This window comes from Chelonoidis abingdonii, chromosome 8 (genome assembly GCF_003597395.2).
Source record: "Chelonoidis abingdonii isolate Lonesome George chromosome 8, CheloAbing_2.0, whole genome shotgun sequence".
Classification (NCBI taxonomy): Eukaryota; Metazoa; Chordata; order Testudines; family Testudinidae; genus Chelonoidis; species Chelonoidis abingdonii.
In genome coordinates this window covers 62,658,622-62,679,629 of record NC_133776.1, presented here as the reverse complement: position 1 = coordinate 62,679,629, position 21,008 = coordinate 62,658,622, and the positions used below count along the sequence as shown (strand labels likewise).

At 45.8% G+C, this 21,008-nt stretch overlaps 2 protein-coding genes across 2 annotated transcripts; one reads left to right on the top strand and one right to left on the bottom strand.

The window, feature by feature from the left end:
- The first annotated feature begins 260 nt into the window (after positions 1-260).
- ERCC6L (ERCC excision repair 6 like, spindle assembly checkpoint helicase) lies at positions 261-4,201 on the top strand. The gene has a single exon (XM_075068695.1). It carries the CDS (start codon positions 494-496, stop codon positions 4,103-4,105), a length of 3,612 nt encoding a protein of 1,203 aa, XP_074924796.1. The 5' UTR covers positions 261-493; the 3' UTR covers positions 4,106-4,201.
- A 5,225-nt stretch (positions 4,202-9,426) lies between these two features.
- Positions 9,427-15,285, bottom strand: PIN4 (peptidylprolyl cis/trans isomerase, NIMA-interacting 4). The gene is made up of 4 exons (XM_032773784.2): positions 15,178-15,285; positions 14,308-14,381; positions 12,887-13,006; positions 9,427-9,603 (listed from the first exon to the last, which is right to left on the bottom strand). Exons 1-4 carry the CDS (start codon positions 15,215-15,217, stop codon positions 9,445-9,447), a joined length of 393 nt encoding a protein of 130 aa, XP_032629675.1. The 5' UTR covers positions 15,218-15,285; the 3' UTR covers positions 9,427-9,444.
- Between the last annotated feature and the right edge of the window lie 5,723 nt (positions 15,286-21,008).

Genomic DNA, 21,008 nt, shown 5'->3' with positions numbered 1-21,008 from the left:
CCAAAATTTGGATCACCGACTATATCCTTTGCCCCCAGTGAGGAAAATTTCAAGGCAATCTGATTAACTGTATGGCGTTTAGAACACTTAGAGCAGTCAAGTTTCTAAACAGAAAGCTGGTCTTCACCTTAACTATGGCAGAGCAGCTGTTCTGCTATAACAGTTCTTGGACAGTTAATATATTCAAAGTGCTGTACAAACATCAGACTTAATAATGTTAAAACAAATAGACTTGTGCATGTTTGTTTTAATTGTTTGACTCCTGCAAACACTGCTCTTTTGTTTTGTGTTCTACAGGTATGTGACTCAGGCAAAAGAAGCAGCCAGAAATGGAAATCTGGAAGAGTCTCTTAAACTCTTCAATCTTGCAAATGAAATTCATCCCAGTGAAAAGCTGAAGAGCAGAATCAAAAGGCTTGAGGAAACCCTTGCAGAGCTGGCACTTGCCACAGAGGAAGAGGAGGGATTTGTGGATGTATGTAACAGTGGTCTAATGATCTATGGAGAGATGCACAACAAACTCTTTGAGTATCAGAGAGAAGGTGTCGCCTTCCTATACAGCCTCTACCGTGACGGAAGGCAAGGAGGTATATTGGCAGATGACATGGGTTTGGGAAAGACTATCCAGATCATTGCATTCCTTTCTGGGATGTTTGATGCTGAATTCATACAGTTTGTACTGCTAGTCATGCCAACCACCCTTGTAAGCAACTGGATGAGAGAGTTTGCCAAGTGGACTCCAGGACTGAGGGTGAAAGACTTTCATGGCACCAGCAGGACTGAGCGTAACAGAAAACTAGAGAGAATCCAAAGAAAGAATGGCATAGTGATCACAACATATCAAATGCTGATCAATAACTGGCAGCAGCTTTCTAGCCTTAGTGGACGAGAGTTTGTCTGGGACTATATCATTCTTGATGAAGCCCACAAAATTAAGTCCCCATCTGCTAAAACCACTAAATCTGTATATGCTATTCCTGCAAAAAATCGCATCCTCCTCACAGGGACACCAGTCCAAAATAATCTGCGTGAGATGTGGTCCTTGTTTGACTTTGCATGTCAGGGGGCCCTCCTAGGAACCGCGAAGACCTTTAAAATGGAATATGAGAATCCTATTACAAGGGCAAGGGAAAAAGATGCGACTCCAGGAGAGAAAGCACTTGGTCTTAAGATCTCTGAAAATCTAATGACCATTATAAAACCACACTTTCTTCGAAGAACTAAAGATGACATACAAAAGAAGTACAAGTCTGATGAAGTGAAAACTCATCTTCCTGAAGATCAGAGTAAGAACATTGCTCCTGTGATGCCTTCTCTTACCAGGAAAAATGACTTCATTGTGTGGGTGTATTTAGCACCAGTTCAAGAAGAAATATACAGAAACTTTCTCTCTTTGGATCATGTGAAGGAGGTGTTAATGACAACGCGGTCACCTTTGGCTGAGTTGAATGTCTTAAAGAAACTATGTGATCACCCCAGGTTATTGTCAGCACGAGCATGTAGCCAGCTTGGCTTGGAAGGAGGTGGTTACTCTGAGCAGGATGATAATGAAGGGGATGCATTTTCAGGAGCTAACAAAATTGATCATCTCTCTGATGAGATTCTGATTCAGGAGTCTGGGAAATTGCTATTCCTCATGGGACTGCTAGAAAGGCTGCAAGAGGAGGGGCACAGAACTTTGGTATTTTCTCAATCAAGAAAAATGCTGGATATCTTAGAGCGCATTTTAACTCACAGAAATTTTAGGACCATGCGTATTGATGGAACGGTGACACACTTAGTGGAAAGGGAGAGGAGGATTGGTGTGTTTCAGAGTAATAAGGATTACTCTGTCTTTTTGCTTACTACACAAGTAGGTGGTGTTGGCATAACCTTAACAGCAGCTAGCAGAGTGGTGATCTTTGATCCCAGTTGGAATCCAGCTACTGATGCCCAAGCTGTGGACAGAGCTTATAGGATTGGACAAAAAGAAAATGTAGTGATTTATAGGCTGATTACCTGTGGTACAGTGGAAGAAAAAATATATAGGCGACAAGTCTTCAAGGATTCACTAATAAGACAAACTACTGGTGACAAAAAGAACCCATTTAGGTATTTCACTAAACAGGAATTAAGGGAGCTCTTTATATTAGGAGATACTCGAACCTCTGCAACGCAGATTCAGCTGCAGTCCTTGCATGCCACTCAAAGAAAGACTGACTTAGAACTGGATGAACATATTGCTTATCTGCATTCACTGGAAATGTTTGGCATTTCAGATCATGACTTAATGTATACACGAGAAATAGCTCAAGAAGAACAGGCTGAGAATGAAGAAGCTCATCAGTATATTAAACAAAGGGTACAGAAGGCCCAAGAGCTGGTCCAGTTAGAATCTCAGCTCAAAGACCAATTGATGGGAAGAATCAGAAGTGATACTGAGGGAGCATGGCTGAGACAACCAGTATCGTCTTCCCAACCAAAAAAGAAATCACCAGAGTTTAACGCAAATCACTTTATTTCACCACCTGTATTAGTTGAATCTTCAAATGATGAAGCTGTTGATCTTACAGAGGATGAAGATGTTGCTAATGTCAGTGCTAGAATGACAAGTTTGGTTATCGTGGATTCAGGGGAAGAGAAGCCAGCACAGGATGCATCTAATATGGATGTTAATGAATTACTTACAAGCAGTAAGGTATTGCAACAATCCAATATACATGAAGCTGAACAAAAACTTGATCCAAATTTTATACCATCTTCCCTTGGAGTTCACTCATTTGCTAACAAAGAGAGTCATAGTCCTGAATCAAGAAGACACTCCCATTTCTCACATAGCATAAACAATGTCCAAATTACCTCTTCACTGTTTTCACAGCCTTCGTTTAATGGATCTGTCATTGCTGATCCTAAAAGATACAGAAATGCAGAAACGTCACTTCAAACTCATGATCCTCTAACTAACCCAGAAGATGATGGGAATGAAAATCCTCAGATAGCTTCTCCAGTAGCATCCAAAAGTCTATTGAATGTCATGTCAGAATTCCCTAGTGGACTCCAGAAGTCTCATGTGAGTGAAGCCAGCTTGGAGGCTACATCTGTTGCATCTTCTCAGTATCAGGCTGACTTCAATCTTGTTTTGGAAGACTCTGAAGATGGACAGCAAGACGTCTCAAAAAGGGGAAAATTACTGGAGTACACAGAAAACACAGGCTTTCATCTCCAAGTAGGAAACTGTGGCAGTTCTGCAATGAATTCTTGGGTAAGAGAACATGATGATGACTTTGGGAATTCCTGTAACATAGCCATGGATAATCTAAATGACCCTATACCAATGAGTGAAGCCTTGACAGAAAGTGGTGATGACATGCCTATTGGCAAAAAGAAGAGGGCTCGGAGAATTGTTTCTGATAGTGAAGATGAAGATAATTCAGTCATGATTTTGGATGAAAATCTGCTTGAAAAAAAGTTCTCACCTTTAAACAGCCCTCTGTGTCCATCTCTGATGGGGATTACTTCATCCACTCCTAAATGTGATAAATCTATGGTAGACTCCATTTTTTCTCCAAGAGGAAACAGGTCTACAGCTTCTAGAAGATCTCTTATTAATGTAGTGTTGGACCAGGTTGAGGATATTGAAGAAACCGAAGAAGCTCTTAGCCAAACACAGGATAGTGATGAGGTGCAAGAACTACTCATGGTAGAAGAAGCTGAAGAGCATAGTGTGGAGTCTGTGGAGCCTGAGGAAGAACCTATTGGAGAAACACTTGATACAGAAGGTACAACCAGTTATTTAGATGATACAGAGTCTGTTGTATCTGAGGCAGATGAAATTGAGGAAGAGCCTCAAGAGGAATCTACTGGTGATCCTGAGCTGCTATCTGGTGAGCAAATGGACTGCTTTTCAAAGGAGAATGCAGGCCAGAAAGATTATCAGACTACTGTGGATTCTCTTCATGCACCAGATAATTATGATGCCCTGATAGAATGTGGGAAGAAACTGAAAGATAATGGAAAACTACAAGATGCATTGAACTGTTTCCTGCAAGCTCTTGACATAAAAAATGGAGATCCTGAAGTTATGCTTATAACCTTAAATTTGTATAAACAACTATCGCAGAAGTGAAGATTTTGGTTACAAGTCAATTCCCAAAAGAACAATCACAAACCCAATCTCACTTTTTCTGAGGGGAAGGACCCAAAACAAAACTTTGATCTAAGCTAAAGAATTGACTTAGATAATGGACAAGATTTGACTTTTTAAAAGGCTGGCACTGACAGAAGCTACAGTGAAGTGAGACTAAAACTACATGAGAGACTTGGGAGGTAACCATACTCAGTATTTTTTTTTTTTTTTTTAAGAGAATAGAGCAAATTTTACAACTGCATCTCTGTGAGCAAGGTATTGTTTCAAGAGCAATTTGTAACTAGCACTTGGGTGCTGGAGAGAAGGGTCTTCATTTTGCATGCAGTTCACAAAGGCAAAAAGTCACACTAATTGTATGTTTAGAAAAATGTTAAAAGTTTAAAAAAAACTACTACTTTCTATACTTCATGTCTGTTTTATTTGCAATATATTAACTTGCTTATGCATTTTATGCTTTTGCCTTCAAGTTTGGTCAATACATTTTTGTTCCTCCATAGACCAACTGAAGAGGGAGGCTTGATTACTAAAGCATGGAAAACTGTTTTTGGCTCACAGTTGCAGCCTATGTCGGTCATTGAAGCATGTGGTCATCTGACTTAATGCTGGGAAACTTACTGCTGGGCCCCTGAACTGGACTAGTACAAGGGTTTTATGGTACCCATTGCTACTCGTGTCCTTGATGTTATGTCTCATTAACTATGCTAGGAGTGCTGTGTATTTGCCCCAGACTTCCTGTGGAGGGATTACTGAACTGTTCATCTTGGCACAGACACTTGCGGAACAGTCAGGAGTAGCTTCAACCCATCCAACTACTGCTGTGGATTTAACTTGTCTTTCCTGCCAAGCTGGGAGTATCTAGTGGTGAGAGCAGGCTGGTACACTGTCTTGGTAGATGCTGCCTCATCCTACGACTACCTCTCTAGCTGTTGGGGAAGGGCAATGTGGGACAAAGGTTCTTTTCCTAAATCCTTGTAGCCAAAATACACAACATTTGTTGTAACTAAGCTATATCTCTTTCTAGGGTTAGGCTCATGCTCTGATGTGAATTCAAATGTGGGACTAGGCAACAATCAGCATGTCCCCTCCCATAAGAGGCTCAAATGAGAAGCAGCCTCCTGGCTGCTGTGCACCCTTGCAGTCTGTTTCGAAAATCAGATGTGCCTTCTCCCCATACCACTTTAAGGGGAGTATATGCCTGAGCACAGTTACTGAAGTAATTCATATGTTTACTGAATAAAAACAAGGAGTCCTTGTGTCACCTTAGAGACTAACACATTTACTTGGGCATGGGCCATAGCCCAGTTTTCAGCCTTTACTTAGACAGACCAGTCCAACATCCAAGCAGGAATTAACTTAAATTTCACTTGTGTGGACCATGTTTGTACTTATCTTGTGCTGTGAGACAAAAAGTCTGTGACCTTTTGCTAGAGGTAGTGAGCAGCCATGCATCTTGATGATCAGAGTCTCTGAAAATTAGGCACAAAGATGTCCTAAGCCTGGTTGCCAGTTTCATAGATTCCAGGGCCAGAAGGGACCATTATGATTATCTGTTCTGATCTTCTGTGTAACACAGGCCATAGACCTTCCCCAAAATAATTCCTAAAGCAGATCTAGAAAAAACATCCAATGTTGATTTAAATATTGTCAGTGATGGAGAATCCATGACCCTTGCTAAATTGTTCCAATAGCTAAAAATTACACCTTATTTCCAGTCTGAACAAGTTTCTGACTCTGGAGTATTGACAAGGAAATTTAGCTGGGTTCTGGATGTCTTGGTTTCCTAAAAAGTGCTACACAGCAGTGGCTTTCAACCTTTCCAGACTACTGTACCTTTTTCAGGAATCTGATTTGTCTTGCGTAACCCCTCAGTTTCACCTCACTTAAAAAGTACTTCCTTACAAAATCAGACATAAAAAGACTAAAGTGCCACAGAATGGTGCTACTGAAAAATTGCTGATTTTCTCATTTCCACCATATAATTATAAAACAAAGTAATTGGAATATAAATATTGTACTTACATTTCAGTGTATAGTATATAGAGCAGTATAAACAAGTCATTGTCTATATGAAATTTGTTTGTACTGATTTTGCTAGTGCGTCTTTTGTAGCCTGTTGTAAAACTAGGCAAATATCTAGATATGAGTTGATATATGTGCTGGAAGACCTGTGTACCTCCAGGGGTCTGTGTATCCCTGGTGGAGAACCACTGCTGTACAGCCCTGCTTCCTGCATGGCTGTGGTAAGTATAACCATCCTGGTTCTTGCAGGTGCACAAATAGCTTGTCATAGCTACATAAAGCAGTGGCAGAGCCAGCTAGCGGCACAGTTAGTCCACTGTATCGTAGTACTTATGTGCTTATCTAACTCATCTCAGATAATGTGACCCAAATTCTGCCCTGGGACATGTGGACAATTCCTGTGCCGTCAATGGAAGTTACAGGTGGGGGTTTGAAATCAACATCTGGCCTGTGGTTGCGGGGGCAGGTGCTAGCTACCTCTCACTCATCCATGCCCTTCTGGCTTGAGATGGCTGTATCTAGTCCACGCAATCCAAGATGACTACTACAATGCCATTTAAGCGGTGAGCAGGGCTACTGTGTCCTGACAACAATAAATTGCACTGTTCCACTCGGGTACTCTCCTACCACTCCAGGCCATCTCTGCCCAGCTATGCTTGGTTTATTTCCTTTGTGCTAAGGAGTGAAGGGACATCAAGGGGCAATGCAGAGATGCCAGTGTGAGGAAAATGATGTCCCATATTGCAAAGGGTCACTCTCCCTTATTATGGAGAAGGTTCAGTGTGGCGTGGGACACAGGAGTCAGAAGCACCATGGAGCAGAAGTACAGTAACCAAACTTCTCTGCTTCCAATTGCCAAACTCTTCCATAGGCACCTGATGTGCTTCCATCACACCCCTGCTCCAGTTGCCAAAACTCTCCCCACCCTCTGTCCTTCCCATTCTTCAGTGGCTTTGCTCTAGTCACATATTCTGCTGAGGTAATGGTGACAAGACAGTGAGGCAGCAAGTGTTCCCCAGGTCCACTGCAGAACACTTAGTTGTAGAGATGGTTCTTCAACAGCTGAAAAATCTCTTGGAGTGAAAGATACTCCAATCAACAGCTACTATCTGCCCTATTAGAACTAGTTCAAAGGCCAAACTAGATGCAAAGGGCTCCTGTCACTGCAGTGACCACTCAAAACTGAGCTGGCCTGCTTTTCACAGCATTTCAGCATCATGTTCAGTTAAGCTTGGTTAACTATAGTTGTATGGTTTTTATGTTAATTTGTGATGTTACTCACTTCTGAACCACCTGTCTCACTGAAAATGACCTTAGTGAGAAGCACTGTGGCCATACTACTTCACAACATTACTGATGTGAAGAGCAAGGACCCTTAGGCATGTACGCAGCTAGGCCTCCTAGCTTGAGCACCCAAGTGAAATATTTTGTAAACTAATCAGTGGGGAGGTGGGGCCATGAGATTACTTCCCCTCTGGAATAGGTCACACTGAATGCAAAAGGTGCTGACTTATTCTATTCTTAAGAACAGTGCTGGTGGTGGAGTCTCTGGGGGTTGAATTTAGGGGAGGCCAGATTTCATTTCCCCCTGAGAAACCAACGTTGGGGAAGATACACTGTCTGGGTCTTAACATTTTGCTACATGTAACCTTTGGAAAGGCAGTCTTCCCTCCTTTCACAGCTCCTGCTCCTATGCCTAAGCCCTTGCTTCCAGTAATGCACAAAGCCTTTCTGAAAGTAAGGCCAAACTGACAACTTTAAACATGCTTCTATTTTCAGCACCAACATCTACATGGTTGGCTTCTCATTTGCACGTTGCTAAAGCAACAGCCAACACACTAACAAAGTACTCCTATATATTAGATTCAAGAGACAGGAAACAGATTACAAATGTGTTACAAGAGGGTTGCACATTTAATTGCTCCTGGAGGCTGAGCTCTAAGTGCAATGCAGATGGGGGGGGGGGTGCACTCTGGAGGGTCTGAAGGGGATTGATGGGAGTTGGGGGAAAGGGTACACAGCTTTATCTACATAAGCAATTAAGTGTGTCATGCTCTAGTGACTGCTGCCTGTCATGTATGTGGGCAGCAGCAGAGGGGGCCAGAGAGCTTCCTCTGCCTGCAGTACTAAATGGGCACTCTGTGGACATGACTTGAAATTTTCTGGTTTTCACACAAATCAATAGGATTTTGCCTATTAATGCTTGGAATTGATCAGATATAGTTTTCAAAAATTATCACCTTACAGATATATGCCATTAAACAGAATGTAGGGCCTCACTTTAGCTGGCCAATTAGTGATCATAGCAACACTGGCTCACAGACACTTCATCCAAAGGGTGTTTAATACAAATCTCTCAAGCTGATTTATACTTGGGTATTTATGGTACCTCTCAGTGCAAACCATTTACAAAGCCAGTTCAGAATCCTCCTTTTCAGAATAAATCCAAAGCACTCCCCCCAGCAAGAAAAGCTGCAGTAATATGATGGGCTCTTTAAAGTCCAGTGCTTTTAATTTCTAAGAGGGGATTCTCAGCATGAATGCAGGGGTCATCATGTTCCCCCTCTGTCCTGGAGAGAAATGGTTGGGATCCACAGGGAAGTGCCTGAGACAGGGCTCCTTTGTTCACTAATTGCTCCCAGTGAAATCTCCTTCCAATCTGACTGGTTTGCATTGTGGTGCCTCTGATTTGCCAAATCCCTTGCATGGAAATGGAATGTGAAACTACAGCACAACTGTCATACAGCTGATAAATACACTGCAGGGAAACCTTTACTACTTTAGACAATCTAGGTTTACAAACTGAGGCTGAATTAGACTTCTGGATTTTCCTGGACAAACTAGGCTGGTAAAATGGCTTTCTCCGTGGACCCAAAGTTGCAACTGCAAAGAGATTTTTTCCATGGATTTTATATGAAGTCTACTAATATTATTCCCAACCCATCCATGTCAGCAGCCCAGGAAAAGCAAGGGCTACTCAACTGCTCCAGTTCTCATGAAGTAAGAATCTCACATGCCCCGCACAACAAAGGAGATTTCAATAACTGCCTGAAGTGCTTTGCTAGGTACCGACAGCTTCTTTCTGTTGGCTACCACCCTGCCAGGTCTATAATCTGTAAACTGGGGTAAAATTGTCCAAAAGAAATGGTGTGGACACCATTGCCAAACTGCTGCAAGCATGCACATACAAACCTGAGTCCTATAGATCACCAACCCTAACAACTCTCACAACAAATCTAATGGGAAGTTCCTAGTCAGTGTATAGAACAGTAAGTGTCAGCTTCACTCTTTTTTGTATTTTATTTTCTCCCTTCAACCATAATTATGTGGTATCCAAACTTCGTTTTGACAGGAGGGTCTGTGTACACTGGCTTATCCATACTGCTGACTGCCAAGGCGAATGCTGCTTCCTGGAAAGGTCCCACCATAGAACCTCTGGTCATCCAGCCCAAGTCTCCCTGAAAGAGAGTCAATGAAAATGGCCAGGTCTGAAAATCCCTTTCAAAACATGCCCAGAGCTGCACTGTGAGACAGAGTGGATAACATTTCTATAAAGCAGAGAGAAAAATCCAACAAACAGGGTTTTTAAGAACAAATAACCTTTTTCCATTCAGTGCTTGGAACCTTAAACTTTACAGCTGTCTACTGCACAGATGTGTGTGGAATGAGAGTATCATCAGATACTGTGGCAATGTGTGCAGTATAAAAACCTATACAAAATAGAGCATAAGAATGGCCAAACTGAGTCAGACCAATGGTCCATCTAGCCCAGCATCCTGTCTTCCAACAGTGGCCAATGTCAGATGCTTCAAAGGAAATGAACAGAACAGAGCAATTATCAACGATCCATCCCCCGTCATCCAGTCCCAGCATCAAAGTCTTATGGACACCCACAGAATGGGTGCATCCCTGGCTGTCTTGGCTAACAGCCACTGATGGACCTATGCTCCATGAACTTATCTAATTATTTTTTAAAATTTAGTTATGGCCTTCACCACATCCCCTGGCAACAAGTGGCACAACCCTGTGCAGTGTGTCAAGAAGTACTTCCTTTTGTTTTAAACCTGCTATCCGTTAATGTCATAGGGTGACCCTACTTCTTAGGTGAAGGGGCATTTAATACTTCCTTACTCACTTTCTCCATATCATTTATGATTTTATAGGCCTTTATCATGTCCCCCCCTTAGTTATCTCTTTACTCCTGGGGGAATTCTGTGCCAAAGTATTAAAAATTCTGCACCAAAAAAATTAAAATTCTGTACATTTTGTCAAAATAATGCAATATAATCATGCTAGTTTCAATTATTTTGGTTATTTATTTAAACTACAATACAATGGATGGAGAACGGGAGTGGGGAGCACTGGAGGAAATCCCCAAACCCCCTTTGTCTCATAGTAATGTAGACAGGTTTAACCCTTTATTTCTAGTTATTAGTCAACAAATATATGCAGCCATATGGTCAGTGTTACATCATAGGCAACTGAAGAGCAAGTGAGGGCTGGGGAAACAAACTCACAATTTATATTGGCTACTGACCATCTCCAGGAAGATAAGTACCAAACAGTTAATGGAGCACAGTTTGATAGGAATTTTTTTCAGTCCAAAAATTTAGACAAGTTCTAGTCACTAAAGCACCATAAAAATGTATAAGGCCATACTGTCTTTTACATCACTCTGGCAATGTAAAGGAGCCTTAAAACTTTTGCACCTGTTTTATATCCCTGGGAGAATTCACAAAGACAATGAGAACAATTCACTAAGCAGACAGGCAGCTACATTCTGCTCTACTCCATGCCTGCCTCCTCAGAAACACCCCACAGCCCTGCCTCTCCACACTGAACGTGCTGCAATAGCGAGCAAGAGGGACAGAGTGTCTCTCTCCCTCTCACATACGTGACTGCCCAGCCTTTCAACCCCATCCCTGTGGTTATTTACGTCTCTACTGGCTGCTCCAGGCACCCGAACCAACCTGCCTGCGCTGCTAGGGAAGGGTACATGACCACTCTTGTGGGCTTCCCTTTGTTTCCCCATCAGAAGTCATTTTTCTGTGGGGAAGCAAAGAAATCCGCAGGGAACATGAATTCTGCACATGAGCAGCATGCAGAATTCCCCCAGGAGTATCTCTTTTCTAAGATGTACAGTCTGTCTTTTTAATCTCTCTTCATATGAAAGCTGTTTCATACCCCTAATCATATTTGTTGTTTGGACCTTTTCCATTTCTAATTATCTTTTTCAAGACAGGGTGACCAGGACTGCATGCAATAGTCAAGGTTTAGGCGTACCATGAATTTATATTGTGGCATTATGATATTTACTATCTTATTATCTATTCCTTTCCTAATGGGTCCTAAATTGTTAGCTTTTTTGAGTGCTGCTGCATATCAAGCGGATGTTTTCAGAAAACTATCCATGACTCCAAGATGGCTTCCTTGAGCGGTTATAGCTTATTTAACCGCATCAAAAACATTACCTGAATCTTTGTGGTCTGTATTGTTAGAATACAGATGGGTAGCCGTATTAGTCTGTATCCACAAAAACAATGAGGAGTCCAGGTGGAATTTTTCAAGTGCCTCCTTTCCGTGGGGCCATATGATGAAGATGTCATCAATGTAGCATAAGTAGAGGAGGGGCACTAGGGGACAAGAGCTGAGGAAGTTCTAAGTCAGCCATAAAAACATCTCGGGGACTTTCTTTCTGCCCCACCACTCCACACACGATACATTTCTGCGGTGATCTGAAAGCCTACTTTAACTGAATAGAATATTTTCAACACATATTTTACCCATGAAAGCTTATGCCCGAATAAATGTTAGTCTTTAAGGTGCCACCAGACTCCTCATTGTTTTTGTGTATTGCTAGACATACTTGCTGACAGGTATTTTGAAATAAATTACTAAAATAATTGAAACTGGCATGATTATATTGTGTTTTTTTGACAAATAAAATACGCAGAATTTTAAAATATTGTGAACAGAATTTTAAGTTTTTGGTGATGAATTCCCCTAGGAGTAAAGAGCCAGAGATAGTGTTCTGTCAAGGGGGTCTGGATATGGATTGAGTTTCCTGAGAGGATCAGATTAATGTGGAGTCGAAGTACTTTGAGTGCATACTGTAACATCCTCCTCTGCGACAGAGTATTTCCCTGTAAAACCAGATTGATGGGGCAGGTGGAGAAACATGGCCCACACAAAGACTCTTATTTCAAGGAAGGGGGAAGAGCAGGAGATCCAGGAAGTTCATAAGAGACTTCCCAATGCAACCTCATTTATATGCTACACCACTGATAAGTACTATGGAACCTGGTAGATTTCCCAGAGTCCCATTCTCCTGCTAACGACTAGATTGGGGTGGCCAAACTTAGTGACCCTTTGAGCCACATACGATAGTCTTCAGAAGTTCAAGAGCTGGGCGTGTTGGCTGGTACTCGGGGCTTCAGCCTCAGCAGGTGCCCGCTGCAAGGCTGAAGTCCCAAGACCTTCCCCTGCCCCCCAGTAGGGCAGAAGCCTCTAGCCCCACAACTCTGCCACAGGCAGAAGCCCTGAATTCCCTCTGCCCCAGTCTGGTAGGTGGAGAATGGGGGGGGGGGGGGGCTTCACAAGCCACACTTTAACTGTAAAAAAGCCACATTTGGCTCATAAGCCACGGTGTGGCCACCTCTACACTAGTCAGTGGTGCCTCCCTGACATCAGGAAGCCCACCTAAGAGCTGTCAGCACAAGCCTGACAATCAGTGATATGTACCCCTTGTCTGGCTTTATCTTCACTGTACTGTGAGGCTACTTCACTGAAGCGCACTCCAGACTTCAGTTTCTCCATGGCCTCTATGATTTTGCTGTGCTTTTCACATAGGATGTGTCTAACCTAGAATACAAAAGTAGGGAGAAGTTACTGAATAGGCTCCTGTCAGCGTGTTTCTCAGCACAGTGAAACTGAGTCCATTGGAGGGCTCCCCACCTCGAGCCCAGGACATTCAATTCAATTGCTGTCCCAAACAGCAGCCAGGGCAGAGCGAGTGAGTCCTCTGCCCACCATGCCTCCTGCTTCTGCAAGTGGCACACCAGCTTGGCAGCGGCCCAGTATCAAGCACTGCACCCAGTCCCAAAGACAGATTGCACTTAGCAGCTGCCTCTGAGAGGCACCTTCATCCCTTAGGACTTTACTGGGCAGTCGGGGGTTGCTGCTGTGTGGGCCAGCAGGAACCCCTAAACCCCAGAGCCAGATCAAACCCCAGACCCTGGCTCAGCACCCACAACCTGTGGTTTCCCGCATAGCTAGACTTGTGCCACCTGTGCACACCTCGTGCTTGGCTGAAGGCAGCAGCTGACAAAATGTGCCTATAGCCCTGCTATCTCTTGTGATGAAGTGGGACTGTTCTTAATGTTTTCTCTGAATACTGTGTGGGGGCCTCAGTTTCTGGCTGACCCTCTGTTGCCTAGCAACTAATGGACCGGCCCCTGCCCCCTGCACTCACTCACTCATGCCCGTCACCCCCCTCCCCCTTGCAAGGGGATGCTAAAGGTGTGGGAGAACAAAGAGGTCAGGTGACCTCTTGGCCCGGGAAAAGAACTCAGCAAAGATGGAGGGGCTGGAGGGGGTTTAAGTTTGGAGCTGACTGGGGATGAGGTGTGAGGGCAGACGTGGGGGTCTGCGTTGCTGGGCCCCAGAATGGAGCTGGCCGAGGGGTCTGGTTCTTTGTACCTACAAGCTCTGTTTCAGACCGTGTTTGAGCATTGGCCTGCTAAACCCAGGGTTGTGAGTTCAATCATTGAGGGATCTGGGGGCTGGTCCTGCTTTGAGCAAGGGGTTGGACTAGATGATCTGAGGTCCCTTCCAACTCTGATATTCTTTGATTCTATGATTCTAATAAAATCTGTTTTACTGGCTGGCTAAGAGTCATGTCTGACTGCAAAGTGGGGGTACAGGACCCTGTGGCTTCCCCAGGACCCCGCCTGGGTGGACTCACTGTGGGAAGCACACGGAGGAGCAGAGAATGCTGAATGCTCCAAGGAGAGACCGAGGAGGAGAAGCTGTGTGAGCTTCTTGCCCTGGAGACAGTCTGCTCTGAGAGAGAGGAGACTCCCCAAAGTCCTGACTGGCTTGGTGGAGAGCAGTTCAAGAGCATCGCCCGGGGACTCCTTGACACCCCTCCACACCACACTCACCTTCACAGAGCTGCCCCCACCCTTCGGGGCCGGGGCCTGCTTCTCGGCACTGCCCCCGCCGCCAGCAGCTCCTCCTTAGGAACAAATCAGATCATCATTAGCTGGGTTCGGCTCCTGGGGTGGCACCATGGACTGCCACAGACCAGGGCAAGCCTGGCAAGGACACAGACTGCCCTGGACTGGAGAATGGACTATGGTCACCCCATCAAGGCAACTGCCCATCCCCCTCTATCTCTCCCCTGACCCAGGGCGCTACAGCCCGCCCCCCATCCATCCCCCCTTCCTCCGATCCGGGGCGCTACAGCCCCCCCCATCCATCCCCCCTTTCCTCTGACCCAGGAAGTGAAAGCCTGCCCCCCATCCATCCCCCCTTCCTCCGACCCAAGGCGCTACAGCCCGCCTCCCCTCCATCCCCTTCCTCCACCCGCGGTGCGCTACGCCGCCCCCCATCCATCCCCCCTATCCTCGCACTTCGGGGTGCTACAGCCCGTCCCCCCCATCCATCCCCCCTTTCCTCCCACCCGGGTGCTACAGCCCGCCCCCCCATCCTCCCCCCTTCTTCCACTCGGAGGCGCTACAACCCCACCCCCCCCTGTCCATCCCCCTATGTCTCCTACCCGGGCGCTACAGCCCGTTCCCCCCATCATCCCCCTTTCCTCCCACGTGGGCGCTTACAGCCAGTCCCCCATCATCCCCTCCTCCCACCCGGGCGCTACAACCGCCCCCCCCCATCCATCCCCCCTTCCTCCATCCTGGTGCGCTACAGGCCCGTCCTCATCCATCCTCCCTTCCTTCCCACCCGGGGCGCTACAGCCCGTCCCCCCATTCCATCCCCCCTTCCTCCCACCCGGTGGCGCCGCCCGCCCTCACCCTTCCCACTTTTGCCGCCGCTTTTCCCTTTCGGGGGCATCTCCCCAGCCAGGAGTCGCGCACGTGACGCCACGGAGAGCGCGAGCGCCCCGCTCAGGACCCAGCCGGCGGCCTAGCGCGGCGCACCCCGGAGCCCGGGCTGTCCGCGTTAAACGCCTGTCGGGGACACTGCGGCTCTGCGCGTGCCCCGCCAGGAACTGCGGCTCGCCGGCTGGGAGCGCCCCTGGAGGTTCCCTCCCCGCCGCGCCCCATGGGACTCGATCCCGGCTAGCGCGCTTCCCTTCTCTGCCCCCCCAGCGCGCTGCACCCCCTGGCTCTCAGCACCCAACTGTAGAGATTGTCTGGGCAGGTGGGGCAGGGTGATGAGAAGAACATGTTTCCTGAGCTCTTGCATGGCGTTGTGTTGTAGCCTGAGTCTGCGCCTTGCCAGTCCTCTAACGCCTGCCTGCCTCAGCGCCTTAGGAGGCTGCACAGCACTGAACACACATCTAGGGGTTAGAGAAATAAAAACAATAAGCGTGACTAGCTTGGCAAACATTTTATAACAAGTGATTCCGGATATAATCATTCCTCTTCCTCACCTTGGGAGAACTGTATTTTGTCAAGCTTTAATTCTCAATAACTAAAAAAAATCCTAAGCATTCACATTTTTATCACACTTACTACAAGGGCTTCTTACAACCTCAGGGAGATTTTTTATATTTACCTGCCCTTGTCCCTTATTAACTTCCTTCTTTGTAAATTTGGAGAATTGTTTACCATGCTGCAACATGTGTACCGCAGCTGTAAAGGATGTGCTATTGGGTAAAATTATTGCCATGCCTTCACTATTGGTATCTTGCTTCTAGGTGCTGCTGAGGGAAGGAGAGAAAGCAGCTATGTAACTATCTAGGTATATAGTGGTGCATACAGGGGACTTTCAGTGAGTGGAATTTCTGCTTAGCTCACCTGACTCCTGAAATGGTGGCGTTATCTCTCTCTCTTCCCATGGACATTCCTGCGGATTTGTCCTCATCTCAGAACCCCATTCAGTGTCCGGTGGGTTATTTTTAGCAAGGCTGACCAGAACTGAAGGGAGTATTCCTGCTGAGGCCATTCCACTAGTGTACATGGAATGGCATTAGAACATTCTCAATACTTTGTCCCATTATTTGATATAACATACCAACATTTTGTTTGCCTTTGTGACTGCTGGTGCACATTGAGCAGAATTCTGCACTGATCTGCTCACAGTGACTCCCAGCTCATTTCTCAGAGTGATCAGTCAATGTAGCCCTCAGAATTATGGATGCATAGTTCAAATGATTCCTTCTGCCTTGCATCTGTTGCTGTTGAACTTCATCTGCCAGCGCTTCTGATTCTCCTACCTTGGTTAGATCCTTCTGAAGTTCCTCCAAGTCTTCTCCAGTCTTGACTAATCTAAATAATTATATGTCATCTGCAAATGTGGCCACCTCCCCATTCTCTCCTTTTCCCAGATCCCTGTTTCTGGGTGGCTCAGACTGACAATGAAATGCACATTCTCCTATTCCACACAGTTCCAATTTATCACACTAGAGCTGACTTTACACTACTCTTCACAACTCCAGAACCTTAGGTCCCCCAGTCTGAGCCTTTTGCCATGTTGAAAATCCATCATTTATTCATAGAGTCATAGAATATTAGGGTTGGAAGACACTTCAGGAGGTCATAGAATAGAATAATAGAATCGTAGAATATCAGGGTTGGAAGGGACCTCAGGAGGTCATCTAGTCCAACGCCCTACTCAAAGCAGGACCAATTCCCAACTAAATCATCCCAGCCAGGGCTTTGTCAAGCCTGACCTTAAAAACCTCTAAGGAAGGAGATTCCAGCACCTCACTAGGTAACCCATTCCAGCGCTTCACCACTCTCTGAATGAAAAAGTTTTTCCTAATATCCAACCTAAACCTCCCCCACTGCAACTTGAGACCATTACTCCTTGTTCTGTCATCTGGTACCAGTGAGAACAGCCTAGATCCATCCTCTTTGGAACCCCCTTTCAGGTAGTTGAAAGCAGCTATCAAATCCCCCCTCATTCTTCTCTTCTGCAGACTAAACAATCCCAGTCATCTAGTCCAATCCCCTGCTGAAAGCAGGGCCAACTCCAACTAAATCATCCCAGCCACGGCTTTGTCAAGCCGGGCCTTAAAAACCTCTACGGATGGAGATTCCACCACTTATTCTTTTGGTTTTGGTCCATTTCTGATCCAGGACAGAACTTTGCATCTCACCCCAGACTGCTTAGTTTCCTTCATAGCTTCTGAGGGACGTTGCTTCAGGCTTTTTGAAAACTCCAAGTGAATTATGTCAACTGGTTTTTCATCTACTTGTTTGTCGATATACTTAAATAATTCTAATTTTAGCCTGTCTAGAATGCAAAACTAATCTAAGTCATAATTATTTGTTAAGTAGTGTACTCTCCTTAGTGTTCTGCAAATAGGAATTACACATGCATTTAAATTAGAGTTAAGATTACATGTAAAAACCTCCACTAAGCCACTGAGAAGAGAGAAAATTGTAGCACAGTGGTCAGAAAACGCCCAAACAAAAGTTGCTATAGCAATATTAACCCAGCCAGATTGTACCCAGGGCCAGCTTTATTAACTGCAGGGCCCGATTCAAATACTCAGTGGCGGTCCGGGGCTTCAGCAGCACTTCGGCGGTGGGGGGTCCACTCTGGGTCTTCCACAGCACCGAAATGCCACCGAAGACCCCTGGAGCAGACACACACACACACACACACACCCCCGCTGAAATGCCGTCGAAGACCACCGGAGCAGACTGCCACCGGGTGAGTAAAAAAAAAAAAAAAAAATTTAAAAGGCACCTAAGGCGTGGGGCCCTAGCACGGGGCCTGATTCTGGGGAATTGGACGAAACAGCCTAAAGCTGGCCCTGATTGTACCTAATGGAGACTAATTTAGAGCATACACAGCATTCTAACCAATCATATAAAATGCTCCCTCTGTAGGAAGTGGTTGAGTTCCTGTTGCCTGGAAAAAACCCACCTTTACTTTTCCTGATTGTTCAATGTATGTATGTATTTTTTGAGTTGTGCAGCCTTGGAGTTGCATTGAGCTAGATCTAGATGTTTGCACTTCTGTTTCTTTTAGTTTTAAAAGCCTAAAAAAGAAAAAAGCTGCATTCCCAGCTATGATCCTGTGGAGTTGTGCAGTGAAAAGACAGCTCTAGGCTGATTTATCTGTATAGAGTAGAACAAATATTAGGGAAAGGGAAAAACATTTTTAGTTATTATTGGTTTGCGATTTCCCAGGAAAGACACAAATGAGAGGAAGCCTAAAGACTGATTGAATCTGAACCTCTGAATTGGAGTGAGGAAGGGACCCTGGTATCTCCTAGAGCTGCCCCTCATGATCCTCTCTCCTCTTCCCTCCCATCCTAGCAGCACCTCATAAAGAGCTTGATCATTTCCTTACCTCACTAAGGTCAGCCTATGTCTCAGTTTGGCCCAGCTGGGTCTCTGAGACATTCCCAATGTCCTTGGACAGATGCTGATGGGCCAGGCTGGCAGCTGCTCCCAGCTTTGATCTCACTATGGGAGCCCAGAAGGGCTTCTCTCAGAGACAGCAGGGTCCTGTCCTCTGTTCAAACCAATTCCCAGGCACGGATTCAATGGGTCTTTATGTTTCCCCTGCTGTTGGGTCATTCATGGGAAAGGTGCTGCTGACTCTTGCACTTTACCTCTCTGCTCGTGCCCCTTGCCTTCTAGTCACCCTCTGTAGTGTCCCTGCATCTCCTCCCAGAGATGTTTTCAGCTGCCACTGAACTATCTGGTCTAGATGCCACTTACGGTTGTGCTGGCTAGGGGAATGCCAACCGAGTGATTAAATAGGCAACAAGTCCCCTCCCCAGTATATCTACTATCTGGAGCATCACATGAGAAGTGAGGGCCCTGTGTTGCCAAAAGCAAGGACACTCACTGGTGAGCAAGGGCAATTCCTGGTCCAGTGAGGTAAATGGAAAAACTCCCACTGGCTTAAATAGGGTCGGGACTTCCAAGAGCATCTCCATAGGAGTCAGTAGCTTCAGCTCAGGCTCCCTGTCATAGTTAAGCAGGTCTGATTCTGTCCAGCAAAGCGCAGCATGTACCTGCTGTGACAAACTTCCTCCTTTACCTTGGTGGGTCCTGTGCTTATTGGCGGATTTGCTCACCTCAGTGATCTTCCCCACTGGTGGAACCCACAGTCTGAGTCAACTCCTCTTGTGTCTGATCAGGAGTTGCGAGGTTTCAGGGGAACCTGGGCCCACCCTCTACTCCAGGTTCCAGCCCAGGGCCCTGTGGATTGCAGCTGTCTATAGTGCCTCCTGTAACAGCTGCATGACAGCTACAACTCCCTGGACTACTTCCCCATGGCCTCCTCCAAACACCTTCTTTATCCTCACCACAGGACCTTCCTCCTGGTGTCTGATAATGCTTGATTGTCTGATAATTCCTCAATCCTCCAGTGTAGCACACCCTCTCAGTCTCAGCGTCCTTGTGCCTCTTGCTCACCCAGCTCCTCACCACACGCTCCTTCTCCTTACTGGCTCCATTCCTCTGCCTGACTGGAGTGAGCTCCTTTTTTAACCCAGGTGCCCTGATTAAGCCTGCCTTGATTGGCTGCAGGGTTCTAATCAAAGTAGCTATCTCCACTGCCTTCTAGAAGATCTTAATTGGCCCCAGGCTGCCTTGATTGACCTGGAGCAACTGCCATTGGTTACCACGTCCTAGGGATTTAGTTAGCCTGGGGGCTAATATTATCTATTCCTCAGTACTTTACTGTGAGCCACTCTGGCCTTGCCCCATCACATATCCCCCTCTTTGCTCACACCATAGGGTTGGGGCAACTTGGGAGTCAGGCAGTGTGCTTATGAAAGACCATCAGCATTTGCTGTGGTGGCTTCCAGCCCGTGCCGTATGTGGAAGTGGAATGGTTGGAGGATAACGAACCACCTGATGACCCTTGCATTCTTTTCCTTATTTCTCTGCATCTCACTGGAGGGGTTCACCGGTCTGCTTACAAGAGTGAAATCGCCGGTCGCATTTCACCATGTGCTGGACCTCGGGCCTTCACCAGTCCGTTAGAGGACTTGCACCTACTGGCAAAGTGCGGGAAATAAAACGTCAGTAGAAGACCTACCACGGCTAGGAACGCACGGACCTGCTTTCTTTCGGTTGGCCGGGGCCAGTTTTGAATTGCCTCTAGCTTGAGTTAGTTTGAGGCTTCATATATCCCTTCCTACAATATATACCAGGGTACCTAGCCTCTGTTAGTCCTATTGGCACATTTTAGGCAGGATTAGCGGTGAGCCAGGTGTCTGCCTAAGGTGCATAGTACTGCCTCAACTTTCTCCAAGTGGGTTTCCCCAGTCTGGTGTATGGATAATGACATTATCTAGGTATGCAGCTGCATAATATTGATGGGGGCGCTCAGCAGCTTATCCATGATGTGCTGGAATGTGGGCTAGGGCCCCATGTAACCCAAAAGGGAGGACAGTGTACTGGAAAAGCCTATCTGGGGGTGGAAGAACGCTGTCTTTTCTTTAGCTTCTTTGGTCAGAGGAATCTACCAATACCCTTTTGTCAGATCCAGTGTAGTCAAGAATCGAGCACTACCGTTGGTTCAAACCAGTTCGTTTGATGCGTCGGGTATGGGGTATGCCATCAAACTGGGATACTTCATTCAGTCGCAAAAGTCATTACAGAATCTCATGGTACCATCTGGTTTGATAATTGGGCACTAGAATGATGGACTGCATCACTGACTGGTAGGATTCTTCAGTAATGCCTAATTCTAACGTTTTCTTTAC

Bases quoted from the DNA above. Each gene is read 5' to 3' on its own strand.
- ERCC6L (XM_075068695.1), top strand. From the start codon at position 494: ATGATCTATGGAGAGATGCACAACAAACTCTTTGAGTATCAGAGAGAA.
- PIN4 (XM_032773784.2), bottom strand. From the start codon at position 15,217: ATGCCCCCGAAAGGGAAAAGCGGCGGCAAAAGTGGGAAGG. The intron at 14,382-15,177 runs GTGAGGGCGGGC...TTTGTTCCTAAG, and splicing joins CGGCGGCAAAAGTGGGAAGG to GAGGAGCTGCTGGCGGCGGG. The intron at 13,007-14,307 runs GTGAGTGTGGTG...TTTGTATTCTAG, and splicing joins GTGGGGGCAGCTCTGTGAAG to GTTAGACACATCCTATGTGA.